We start from the raw sequence: 12,283 nt of genomic DNA on the forward strand, positions 1-12,283 counted from the left end.
ATAGCTAAGCTTACAAGAAAATAAGGGAAATCCTCAGAGGTTAAAACCAGAATGAGAAGTTCATGCAGATGCTCTGAGTACCATGAGGTATCAACAGGAACCTAGAGCTTTAAAAGGAGATGAGGGTTGTTAAACCACCCTGGGCTCTAAAAGGTAACAAATCAGCAAATAGGTGCATTAGGAAAAAAAATTTTCATCAGCTGGAAAAATAAACTGAGTGCTTTGGGATTAAAAAAAGCATAACTTGGGGGTTAAGTGCAGTGGCTCACGCCTGTAATCCCAGTACTTTGGGAAGCTGAGGCGGGAGGAAGGCTTGAACCCAAAATCTGAGACCAGACAAGGCAACATAGTGAGACCCCGTCTCTATAATTTAAAATTAGCTGGGTGTGGCAGCACATGTCTAAGTTCCTCAGGAGGCTGAGGTGGGACGATCACTTGAGCCCAGGCGTTCAAGACTGCAGTGAGCTATGACCATACCACCATTGCACTCCAGCCTAGGAAACAGAGTGAGATGCTATCTTAAAAAAAAAGTAAGAATGAAAGAAAAAAGGATAACTTGGAAGTTTGTAACCACAGCCTGTTAATAATACGTGGACTTGTGTTTGAATTTTTACTACTTGCATTGTCTGGGAAAACCTAAGCCAAGCAATTAGAGGAGTATTAGTTGGTAGTGCTGTGGAAAATCTGCCATAAACAAACACGCATATTGACCACAGAAACAAAACCTCAACCCATGAGCCTCAGGATTCCCCAAGGTAAAGACGAGCTAATGAAAGACCAAAATCCAAAATTATAAAGGTCATAAAGAAATATGCCACAATGAACAAGACTCTGTGGAAAACATTAACAGCAATAACAACCAAAAAATAATAGAATAAGATCTCCAAGGATTTCAGATTGGAATTATCAGATACAAAATACACATACTTAAAAAAATAAAAAGAAAATCTAAATTTTAAAAGGAGTAGGAGGCCAGGCATGGCAGCTCACACCTGTAACCCTAGCACTTTGGGTGGCTGAGGCAGGCAGATTGCCTGAGCTCAGGAGTTTGAGATCATCCTGGGGGCAACATGGTGAAACCCTGTATCTACTAAAATATAAAAATTCAGCCGTGCTTGGTGGTGCACTGCTGTAATCCCAGCTACTCGGGAAACTGTGGCAGGAGAATTGCTTGAACCCAGGAGGTGGAGGTTGTAGTGAGCTAAGATTGCACCACTGCACTCCAACCTGGGCCACAGAGCCAGACTCTGCCTCAAAATAAATAAATAAATAAATAAATAAATAAATAAATAAATAAATAAATAAATAAATAAAAAATAAAAAACAAAAAGGAGTAAGAGACCATCAAAAATAACCAGGGAGATTTGAAAAAGTACACAAAGAAGGCTTGTAGACAAAATATTATCATTTAAAAAATGAAGTGGCCGGGCACGGTGGCTCACGCCTGTAATCCCAGCACTTTGGGAGGCCAAGGCAGGTGGATCACCAGAAGTCAGGAGTTTGAGACCAGCCTGGCCAACATAGTGACACCCCGCATCTACTAACAATACACAAAAATTAGCCTGGCATGGTGGTGGGCGCCTGTAATCCCAGCTGCTTGGGAGGCTGAGGCAGGAGAATCACTTGAATGTGGGAGGTGGAGGTTGCAATAAGCAGAGATTGTGCCACTGCACTCCAGCCTGGACGACAGAGTGAGACTCTGTCTCAAAACAAAACAAAACAAAAAACCAAAACTAAACAAACAAACGAAAACAAACAAACAAAAAACATATAGCAATCTTTGTAATATACTGGCAAAATAAAACATTCTGCACATAATCAACAAGGAATGCTTTCCCACCATTATTGTTTTTCACTCCAAGTTGTACTGAAATCCAGGTATGCTGATTAAGAAGAAAAAAAAGGATATGGAATAGAAAGGGAGAAACTGGGCTGGGTGCAGTGGCTCACACCTATAATCCCAGCCCTTTGGGAGGCCGAGACAGGAGGATATCTTGAGCCCGGGTATTTGAGACCAGTCTGGGCAACATGACGAAACCCCATCTCTACAAAAATTACAAAATTAGCTGAATGTGGTGGCACACACTTGTGGTCCTAGCTACTTGGGAAGCTAAGATGGGAGGATCACCTGAGCCTGGGGAGGTCGAGGTTGCAGTGAACCATGGCTGCACTACTGCACTCTAGCCTGGGTGACAGAGTGAAACCCTGTCTCAGGAAAAAAAAAAAAAAAAAAAAAAAAAAAAAGACATAAATTCCTTTTATTTCTTTACTATATCCCTTCTGACAAGAGAATCTACAGACATTATCAGAAGTAATATGAGAATTTGGCAAGGTTGCAGAATCAACATATAAAAGTTAATTTCATTCATATAAATTAGTAATAAAGTGAAAATGGTATCTCTAACTGCATTCAAAAAACAACCCAAAACACAAAACACCTAACAGTAACTACAATGAAATATGCACAAAATCTTTAGAAGAACATTAATAAACTTAACCCAAAGACATGTAAGACTACGGAAAGGTCTCATGTTCAGACAGGAACAACTCTCCCCAAATTGATCAAGAGAGTCGATGTAATTCCAGTTCCCATGAGTTTGGAGTTTAAAGGGAAAGCAAAGGGCTGAGAACAGACTTCTGAAAAAGGACCAAGTATGAGAGACTGTACTACCACCTATCAAAATTGCTAAAAATCTGTAAAACTTGAGTGTGATATTGGTGTAGGAACAGATAAATACACCAAGGGAACAGAAGAAAGTGTCCAGAAACAACCCATAAATAACATGGATACTTTAGATATACAAGGTAGAATTGCAGGTCATTGTGGAAGAAAGGACTATTAAATAAATGGTGGTAGGCTGACTATTTATCCACATAGACAAAAGAGTCTCAAAGGGATCCCTACTTCACACCCTACACAAAAATTAATTCCAAGTGGATTAAATACCTAAATGTGCAAAACAAACTTTAAATCTTTGTAAAGAAAATAGAGAAGATTAGACTATATACTTATGTAGGAAATAATTTCTTAAAATATAAAAAGTACAAATCATAACAGTACTTGAAGTTCATTATGCTGAAATTATCAACCTCAAAAAAGTAAAAGGACAAGTCATAGACCCATAGGAGATTAAGTAAAAATATGTGCAAGTGATAAAGAATATCTAGAACATATAAACAACCTTTAGAAATCAGTAAATGATTCAATTTTTTAAATGGGTAAAAGATAAAAATAGGAAATTTACAAAAGAAATATGGTCAGTCAATATATTTGTAATCAGAGTAACACGAAGTATAGTTAAAAGGAGACACCATTTTATACCCATGTAATTGGCAAATTTTACTTATTTTTTCTTTTCTCAAGACAAGGTCTTACATGTCCCATGTTGTCAGCAGAGTCACATGCAGCACAAAAGCAAAGCTGGAGTGCAGTGGTGCAATCATAGCTCACTGTAGCCTCTGAGGCCCATGCTCAAGCGATCCTTCAACCTCAGCCTCCCAAGTAGCTGGGACCACAGGTTCATGCCACCATGCCCAGCTAACTTAAAGTTATTTTTAGAGATGGGGTCTTGCTATGTTTCCCAGGCTGGTCTGGAACTCCTGGGCTCAAGCCATTCTCCTGCCTCAGCCTCCCAAAGTGTTGAGATTACAGGCGTGAGACACTGTGCCAGGCCAGCAAAATTTAAAGTTTGCCAATACTGTGTGTTGGTGATGATGTGAAGGAACAGGAATATAAACTGCTTGTTGGTAACATAATAACCTTAAGGAACAATCTGCTAATATCTAACTATATTGACGATACTCTTAGACAGAAATTCCATCAAGTTGTAAAACCTTCACACATGTATAGTAGAGGACCTGTACAATACTATTTATATGGCATTTCTTTTAATACAGAAAAAAAAGCTGAAACATCCTGTAGGTCTCTTAACAGGAAAATGGGTAAATTTTGGTACAGAGACTAACTGAAATACTATACAGCAGCGGAAATGAATGTTATAAAGCTATACCTATCGTGATAAACAAATCTCACTGACCAAAAGAAAAAAATTTATATAAAGTTTTGGAACATGTCAAAATGCTATAACTTTTGAGGGATAAATATATATATGTAGCAAAAGTATAGAGAGACAAATGGGAATGAAAGCTGCAGCATGGAGGCTGCCTGTAATGAGGAGGGGGAGATAATGTTTTATTCAAGCATGAATATTTACTGAACTATGCTTTTACATTTGTATATTTCTTAAGTATTACATAATAAATAAATAAATAAATAAATAAAAATAAGTAAACAAAAATAAAAGCACCTGCATGGAGAGTTTAAAGCTTTTTAAATATAAGATAAATATAAATAAATAGGCCATGCATGGTGGCTCACAGTGGCTCACACCTGTAATCCTAGCACTTTGGAAGGCTGAGGCTGGTGGATCACTTGAGCTCAGGAGTTCAAGACCAGCCTGGGCAACACAGTGAAACCCCGTCTCTACCAAAATACAAAAAATTAGCCAGGTATGGCGGCATGCGTCTGTAGTCCCAGCTACTTGGGAGGCTGAGGCAGAAGAATTGCTTGAACCTGGGAGGTGGAGGTTGCAGTGAGCTAAGATCATGCCACTGCACTCCAGGCTGGATGACAGAGTGAGACTTAGTCTCCTAAAAAAATAAATACAATAAAGAAAAGATAAAAAGCAGAATACCATGAAAACAAGTCAGTAATTTTGGTAAGCTACATGCTATAACTGAGAGCTTGCCTGAAGCCATCATCAAGATGCTGTGTTTCTTTTACCTGTCTCTTGTAGGTTTCAAGTTGACTTCGCGCTGCGTTGGCCTTTCTTAACTCTTCCTCTAGACTGACAGTGTTCTGCATATACACGGTATTCTTCTCTTCTAAGAGTTTAACCTGCCGCCTTAAATCACCAAGGTCTTCTAGCTTCTTTTTATAAGATTCTACTTGACCTTCTAGTTTAGACACTTTATCAGAAGAATGTCTAGAATTAGATGGAAAATTAAAAAATCAGAAACACATCCACACTTGTAAAGTTGTTTCAATATTAAGGATTGCCAGGAAACACACATCTAATGAAATAAGACAAAAGTGATTCCAGGTTAATTTTCTGCACAGGTTAAAATATATGACCTAAGTTACAATTACATGTTTAATGGAGAATAATAATTTAAGAAAACCAAGCAGGAGAGGGCAGCCAGCAGAGTCACATGTGGCACAAAAGAAAAGTAAGTTTAACAGTGTCCAAATAATTTGGCAATTATCAGTGACCACCGGAATAGCAGCTTCAGTGGGGCAGTGTGGGCAGAGAGTGGGGTCGAGGAGAGAATGTCAGTTTTACCTTATGTAATCTAAGTTTGGTTCTGGTGGGAAGGAGAGAGTAATAACTCCCTCTCTTTTTAAGATTAAAGAGACCTAAATGTGCGTGTGCATGTATGTGTACAAAGGAGAGAGATCCAAAAGGCAAAAGAAATCAGGATTGATGTAACACAGTCCCTGTGTAGGCCAGAAAGGTGGAGGTCCAGAGCACTGAAGAAGGAATTAGCCCTGAACAGGAGGAAGAATAACAGGTCTACACTCTCTAAAGAAAGGGTGGATAGAAACCCAGGGAAGTTTAGAGGTGCCCGAGACAAAAGACAGGGAGAGTCCAGCAGTTCATGGCCTCTTTCTTCCCTGCTATAGGAGAAAAGGTCATCTATTGAGACTAAGGCATGGGAGGTGTCGGGGGAGGGCAGCCAGGGGAGTAGAATCCTGAAGAATTGGAATGGCTGTGAGTGAGACAATGAGCAGAGGGAGGGCGGGTCATTGGGAAGAACCCAGCTCAGAAGGAAGCCACCGACTGGCAGCAGCACAAAACTATCAATTATGCATTTCCCCTGTTCTCAGTATTCAAAGAGCAAAAGTAGAAAATGTAGATGGTTGAGGTAATCAACAGAGGATAGGAGACTGTACAAGAAGAGGAGTGAAAAAATGAGGTGGCAGGGAGTGAGGCACCTCATGAGAGAACTGAAGGATAACAACAAGGCCCAGCAAGAAAATGAGGCCTTGCGGGCGTGGCGAAAGAACAGTTCCAGAGCTGTACAAGTAAGAAGTGATGGTCAGAATTTCTATTTTACAAACACTTGTGTATTGCTTAATTGCCAGGTACTGTTGCAAGTGTTTACAAATATAAATTCACTCAATTCCTCATATAAACCTGAGGTAGGCATGTGTATTGTTTCCATTTTGCAGATGAGAAAATGGCCATACAGAGGTTGCATAAGCAGTAGACCCAGGATCTCAGCCCAGGTAGCCTGGCTCTTAAGCTTGCTAGATGCTCAGAAACCCTAGAGTTTCTAACACCAGAGCCAAACTGTGCTGGGCAGTGAAGGTGAAGGTGAGGTTTTTACCTCAGCACGTCGATCTCATCTTTCAGAGACTGAGCTTCATCTGCCAAAGAGGTCAGTTCATCATTCTGTTGCCGAAGTTCAGAGATCTCCTTTTCTAACTCTTCACAGCGTATTCGATAATCATCTTTGGCTGCTTCTAGTCTGTAACCAATACAAAATAGACCAAGAAAGCACTATTTACTGCCTCCTCATTCTCCTTAGAACAGTAAAAGAAAAATATAAAGCATGAGAATAAAGCCTTCTTGAATATGTCTTCCATGTTAGTGGCCACAAGCTGCATTCTCAAATATTAACTGTCATAAAAATGGACTCCACTGTCCCAAGTCTTGGAAACGGTGACAACTGGTTACTATTTCCCTACCAGAAGGCAAGACATCATGCAGTGTTTTTCAGAACTGCAGATACAATTTAAGGGCTTTTAAAATTATAAAATTAACACATATGGTCCGGCACAGTGGCTTACAGTAATAAACCCATTATGTTAATAAAAACAACATACTCTTTACGAAAAATAACTATTTTCTAAAACAAAAAAGTGAGAAGAGTGGCACTGTTTTACATTTTTGTGATTCTATTATCTGTTTTAATAGAAGACAGCTGGATTCTCATATTTGTTTCTATACTCATCTGTTGGTGACATGCTGTTTTTGGCTGAAGTATATGAAGAAAATCTAGCCTTGCAGATACATAGTTGGAAAACAGAGGGTCTTGCAGATTCTTCAAAATGGTCTCAGAGGACCTCCAGGAGCCTCAACCATTCTTTGAACTACTGACGTGGACCAAAGGGAATGGACTGTTTCTAAGGTTTCTAAGGAGCCTAAGAAAAGTTTATTACTTTTTCCTGTTAAGGTGAAAGAAAAAAAAATCCAAAAACATTTCACTAAGGAATAACGAGAATAGTAGTTATGTTACCATACTCAGTTACTCAGTAAAGTAAAAATCTAATTGATGTTTAATTTCTCTGTTTTAACACTAAAAATCTATGGCTAGGTAAGAAACAAGTCATGATGCACTTTTTAGTAAACCGGAACAAAGTATTTTCTTCATACTCTTAAGTCTTTCAATTTTGTGCTTCTGTCTTATCTTGCAGAACATATTTTCCTTTTTCTTCTTTTTCCTTTCACCACCCAAAGGTCAAAGGGCCCTTCTTCCTTTCTTTTGGACTTTTCTTCCCACAGAAGATGTCTGGAATATTGTTCCTTTAAATCTTGCCTGTCCTTTTAAATCAGCTGACCCTTTTAAATAAGCCTATTTCTATAAACACACACATACACACACACACACACACATATATATAGATTTCTATAAGTCTATAAATGCATCTGTCTTTTAAAAATCCCTGCCTGCAGCTTTTCATGGCATCTGGCTCTTCCCGAAGATGTGCTTATTTTGAAATCCCTAATCTGTGGTTTATGGTCTACTCTGACCATTACTTTTCCAAACAAAAGTCATTTCAGATTTTCAGTGAAATTTAATCTTTCTGGTGATCATGCCAACTCGCCTGCAGGCCGCTTCACAAATGTTCTTCCTCAGTCTTTCTTGAAAGTTTCCTCAGTCACCTTTGTTTCCCACAGAGGGGCAGGTGTGGGGTGCAGGGCTGGTGTCTGATTTCTTCCTGTCACTCAGTTATTCTGGCATTCTGTCTTCAAGTAATAAGGAAGGTGGCACTCTGATAGAACATTTCCTAGATGTGAAGTAGTTTCATGTTGTATGAGGAGATGCTGAGAAGTTGTTTATTATGGAGCCTCAATGGTCTGCAGTTTCCCAGAAGTCCTAACATTATATATTATATTCTTTTTTTTTTTTTTTTTTTTTTTGAGACAAAGTCTCATTCTGTTACCCAGGCTGGGGTGCAATGGCATGATCTCGGCTCACTGAAATCTCCACACCCCCAGTTCATGCAATTCTCATGTCAAGCCTCCCGAGTAGCTGGGATTACAGGCACCCGCTATCATGCCTAATTTTTGTATTTTTAGTAGAGATGGGGTTTCATCATGTTAGCCAGGCTGATTTTGAATCCCTGAACTCAAGCAATCAGTCCACCTCAGCCTCCCAAAGTGCTGGGATTGCAGGCATGGGCCAATGTGCCTGGCCAATATATTCTTAACTTTAAATGACAGCTAACAAATTTTTAAAAATCAGATTTTAATGAGTTGTCTTTTACCTGAATGTTTCTTCTTGGAGCTGTTCTAATTGAGTCTGGAGCTGCAAATGCCTTCTTCCTGCTGGACTGTTAGGGTCTTCTATAGAATCAGATTGATTGAGTCTTTCCATTAATACCTGATTCTCTGCCAACAAACTACTTTTCTCTTCCTGCAATGCTGCAACCTGTTGGAATACAGGACGATGGCAGTTATTTCTTCCAATTACACTGGCATCAGCTCAATCACTTGTGAATTACCATTACAAATTAAAGCCTATATATATATTTTTTGAGGTGGAGTCTCGCTGTCGATCAGGCTGGAGTGCAGTGGCATGATCCCGGCTCACTGCAAGCTCCACCTCCCAGGTTCATGTCATTTTCCTGCCTCAGCCTCCCTAGTAGCTGGGACTACAGGTGCCCACCACCATGCCTGGCTAATTTTTTGTGTTTTTAGTAGAGATGTGGTTTCACCGTGTTAGCCAGAATGGTCTTGATCTCCTGACCCCATGATCTACCCGCCTCTGCCTCCCAAAGTGCTGGGATTACAGGCGTGAACCACCGCACCGACCATTAAAGCCTATTTTTAAAGAAGTACAATCAATCTCCACTTAAAATATTTACATCATTTGGAATACTGCACGTGCAGTGCAAGATATAAGAGTAACAATTCATTCCTACTTCATATTTGAAAAAACACCTCACCAGACAAGATACAGAGATGGCAAATAAGCACACTAATAAATAATCATTAGCTATCAAGGAAATGCAAATTAAAATCACAGTATTATATAACTACACTCCCACTAGAATAAACAAAATTAAAAAGACTGTACCAGCTGTTGGCAAAGAAACTTGTGGTGAGAATATAAAATGTTTCAAACACTTTGGAGAATAGTTTAGCAGTTTCTTAAATAATTAAACATGCAACGACCACATGACTGATTTAGCCATCCTACCCCTAGGTATTTACTCAAGAGAAATAAAAGCATATACCCACACGAAGACTTAGGAAGAATGTTCATAGCAGCTTCATTTGTGATGGAGGAAAACTGGAAACAACCCAAACATCTGCCAAAAAGCAAATGGCTAAATGATTTGCAGTATATCATATAGGTTGAATATCCCAAATCTAAAAATCCAAACTCAGAAATGCTTCAAAATCTGAATGTTTCTGAGCACCTACATGACACTCAAAAGAAATGCTCATTTGAGCCATTTCAGCTTTTGGATTTTTGGATTTAGGACACTCAACAAGTATATAATGCAAATATCCCCAAATCCAAAAATATCACGAATTTCAGATATGGAATACTCAACCTGTATAAAAGAAAACTACTCAGCAATAAAAAATAATTAACAATTTACAGCTACAATATAGATGAATCTCAAAATAATGTAAGAAGTCAGACAAAAGGCCGGGCACCATGGCTCACGCCTGTAATCCCAGTACTTTGGGAGGCCGAGGCGGGTGAATCACCTGAGGTCAGGAGTTCGAGACCAGCCTGGCCAAAATGGTGAAACCCCATCTCTGCTAAAAATACAAAAATTAGCCGGGCGTGGTGGCAAATGCCTGTAGTCCCAGCTTCTCAGGAGGCTGAGGCAAGAGAATCGCTTGAACCTGGGAAGCAGAGGTTGCAGTGAGCTAAGATCTTGCCATTGCACTCCAGCCTAGGGGACAAGAGCAAGACTTAGTCTCAAAAAAAAAAAAAAAAAAAAAAAAAAAAAAACACACACACACACAAAGAAGTCAGACCAAAAAAAGTCAATATATATAGCAGAACTCCTTTTTACACACAAACAACAGACAAAAAGAATCTAATTTTCGAAACATAAACATGGCTGGCATGGTGGCTCATGCCTGTAATCCTTGCACTTTGGGAGACTGAGGGAGGAGAATTACTTGAGCTAGGAGTTGGAGAACAGCCTGGGCAACACAGGGAGACCCTGTCTCCACAAAAAATAAAAAATTAGCTGAGTGTGGTGGTGAATGCCTGTGGTCCCCACTACTTGGGAGGCTGAGGCAGGAGGATTGCTTAAGTCCCAGAGGTTGAGGCTGCAGTGAGCCGTGATCACACCACTGCACTCCATCCTGGACGACAGAGCAAGACTCTGTTTCAAAAACAAAACAAAACAAAAAAAAACAGGGCAGGTACAGTGGCTCATGCCTACAATCCAAGCACTTTGGGAAGCCAAGGTGGTACGACTGCTTGGGGCCAGGAGTTTGAGACCAGCCTGGTAGCATAACAAGATCCCATTTCTACCAAAAAAAAAAAAAAAATTTAGCCAAGCCTGGTGGTACGCGCCTGTGGCCCTAGCTATTTGGAAGGCTAAGGTGGGAGGATCACTTGAGCCCAGGAAGTTGACTGCACCAAGCTGTGATCATGCCACTGCACTTCACCCTAAATGACAGACAGAGCATGACCCTGTCTCAAAAAACAAAATGATGAGCCAGATGTGGTGGTTCACACTTGTAATCCCAGCACTTTGGGAGATGGAGGTGGGCAGAGCTCAGGAGTTCAAGACCAGCTTGGGCAATATGGCGAAACCCCAACTCTACAAAATATAAAAAAATTAGCTGGGCATCGTGGTGTGTGCTTGTAATCCCTGTTACTCAGGAGGCTATGGTGGGAGGATTGCTTTAGCCCAGGAGGCGGAGGTTGCAGTGAGCCAAGATTGCACCACTGCACTCCAGCATGGATGACAGAGGGAGACCCTGTCTCAAAAAAAAACGAAACATAAACATGATTATTTAAGAAAATAACAAAGCAAAGGGGCTTATAACGAAAAGCTACAGTTTCCTATAGAGTTTTCCCACTCTCCAGAGACTAGTTTTTACTGTTCCTAATTTTACTGCTTTTGGTTGTTACTTTCCATATCTAAATAATGTTACACAATTATTTCTTGACTTGTCAACCTTAGACATTATCTAGTGACTCTCTCCTCTGACATGTTTGATTACAGCAACTTGTGCCATTCCTTCCTACCATAAATATAGTTAATCACTATTCTCACTTCCTTCACTGATCACCTCTGCAACTTTAAACTACTTATTGATATTTCACTCAGTCACCCACCCACTCACTCATTCACTCACTCACCTACTATGAGCTAGGTATGGTATCCTTGCACTTTTCTAAGTGCAAGGGATATGGAGATGAAAAAAGGGAAGTTCTTACTCATGTGTTATATATTCGAAACAAATTATAAGTAAAAACAAATCATTGCACAAGAAAGTAAATTAATAAATACATGTAAAAACTAGAAATAAAAAGTGCTATGCAGTGCTATGCAGACTGATATGGTTTGGATATTTATCCTCTCCAAATCTCATGTTGAAATGTAATCCTGAATGTTGGAGGTCGGGCCTGGTGGGAGATGTTTGGATCACAGCACTGGATCACTAATGAATGGCTTGGTAGTGTCCTCATAAGTGAGGGAATTCTTGCAAGACCTGGTTGTTTAAAAGTGTATGGCAACTTTCCACCCCTTGCTCCTGCTCTTGCCACGTGACACAGCTGCTTCCCCTTTGCCTTCTGCCATGATTGGAAGCTTCCTGAGGCCCTCACCAGAAGCAGATGCTAGAGCCATGCTGGAAAGCTTGCAGAACCGTGAGCCAATTAAACGTCTTTTTTCTTTATAAATTACCCAGCCTTGGGTATTTCTTTATAACTATACAAATAACAGCCTAGTACACAGAGAATTAAAATAAGAACAACAAAAAAGACTGGTTGATTATTTGGGATTACTCAA

General features: G+C 39.9%; 1 protein-coding gene across 4 annotated transcripts in view; it reads right to left on the bottom strand.

The window, feature by feature from the left end:
- The window catches only part of HOOK3 (hook microtubule tethering protein 3), a 137,619-nt gene that overhangs the window by 49,701 nt on the left and 75,635 nt on the right, over nt 1–12,283 (bottom strand). For all 4 annotated transcript variants that reach the window (XM_030938111.1, XM_030938112.1, XM_030938109.1 and 1 more), the window contains exons 9-11: nt 8,555–8,718; nt 6,391–6,531; nt 4,784–4,985 (exon numbers count right to left, since the gene is read on the bottom strand). In XM_030938111.1, the coding sequence (XP_030793971.1) occupies nt 4,784–4,985; nt 6,391–6,531; nt 8,555–8,718 (507 nt within the window). The remainder of the gene's footprint in view (nt 1–4,783; nt 4,986–6,390; nt 6,532–8,554; nt 8,719–12,283) is intronic.

Source organism: Rhinopithecus roxellana, chromosome 9 (assembly GCF_007565055.1).
Source record: "Rhinopithecus roxellana isolate Shanxi Qingling chromosome 9, ASM756505v1, whole genome shotgun sequence".
NCBI lineage: Eukaryota > Metazoa > Chordata > Mammalia > Primates > Cercopithecidae > Rhinopithecus > Rhinopithecus roxellana.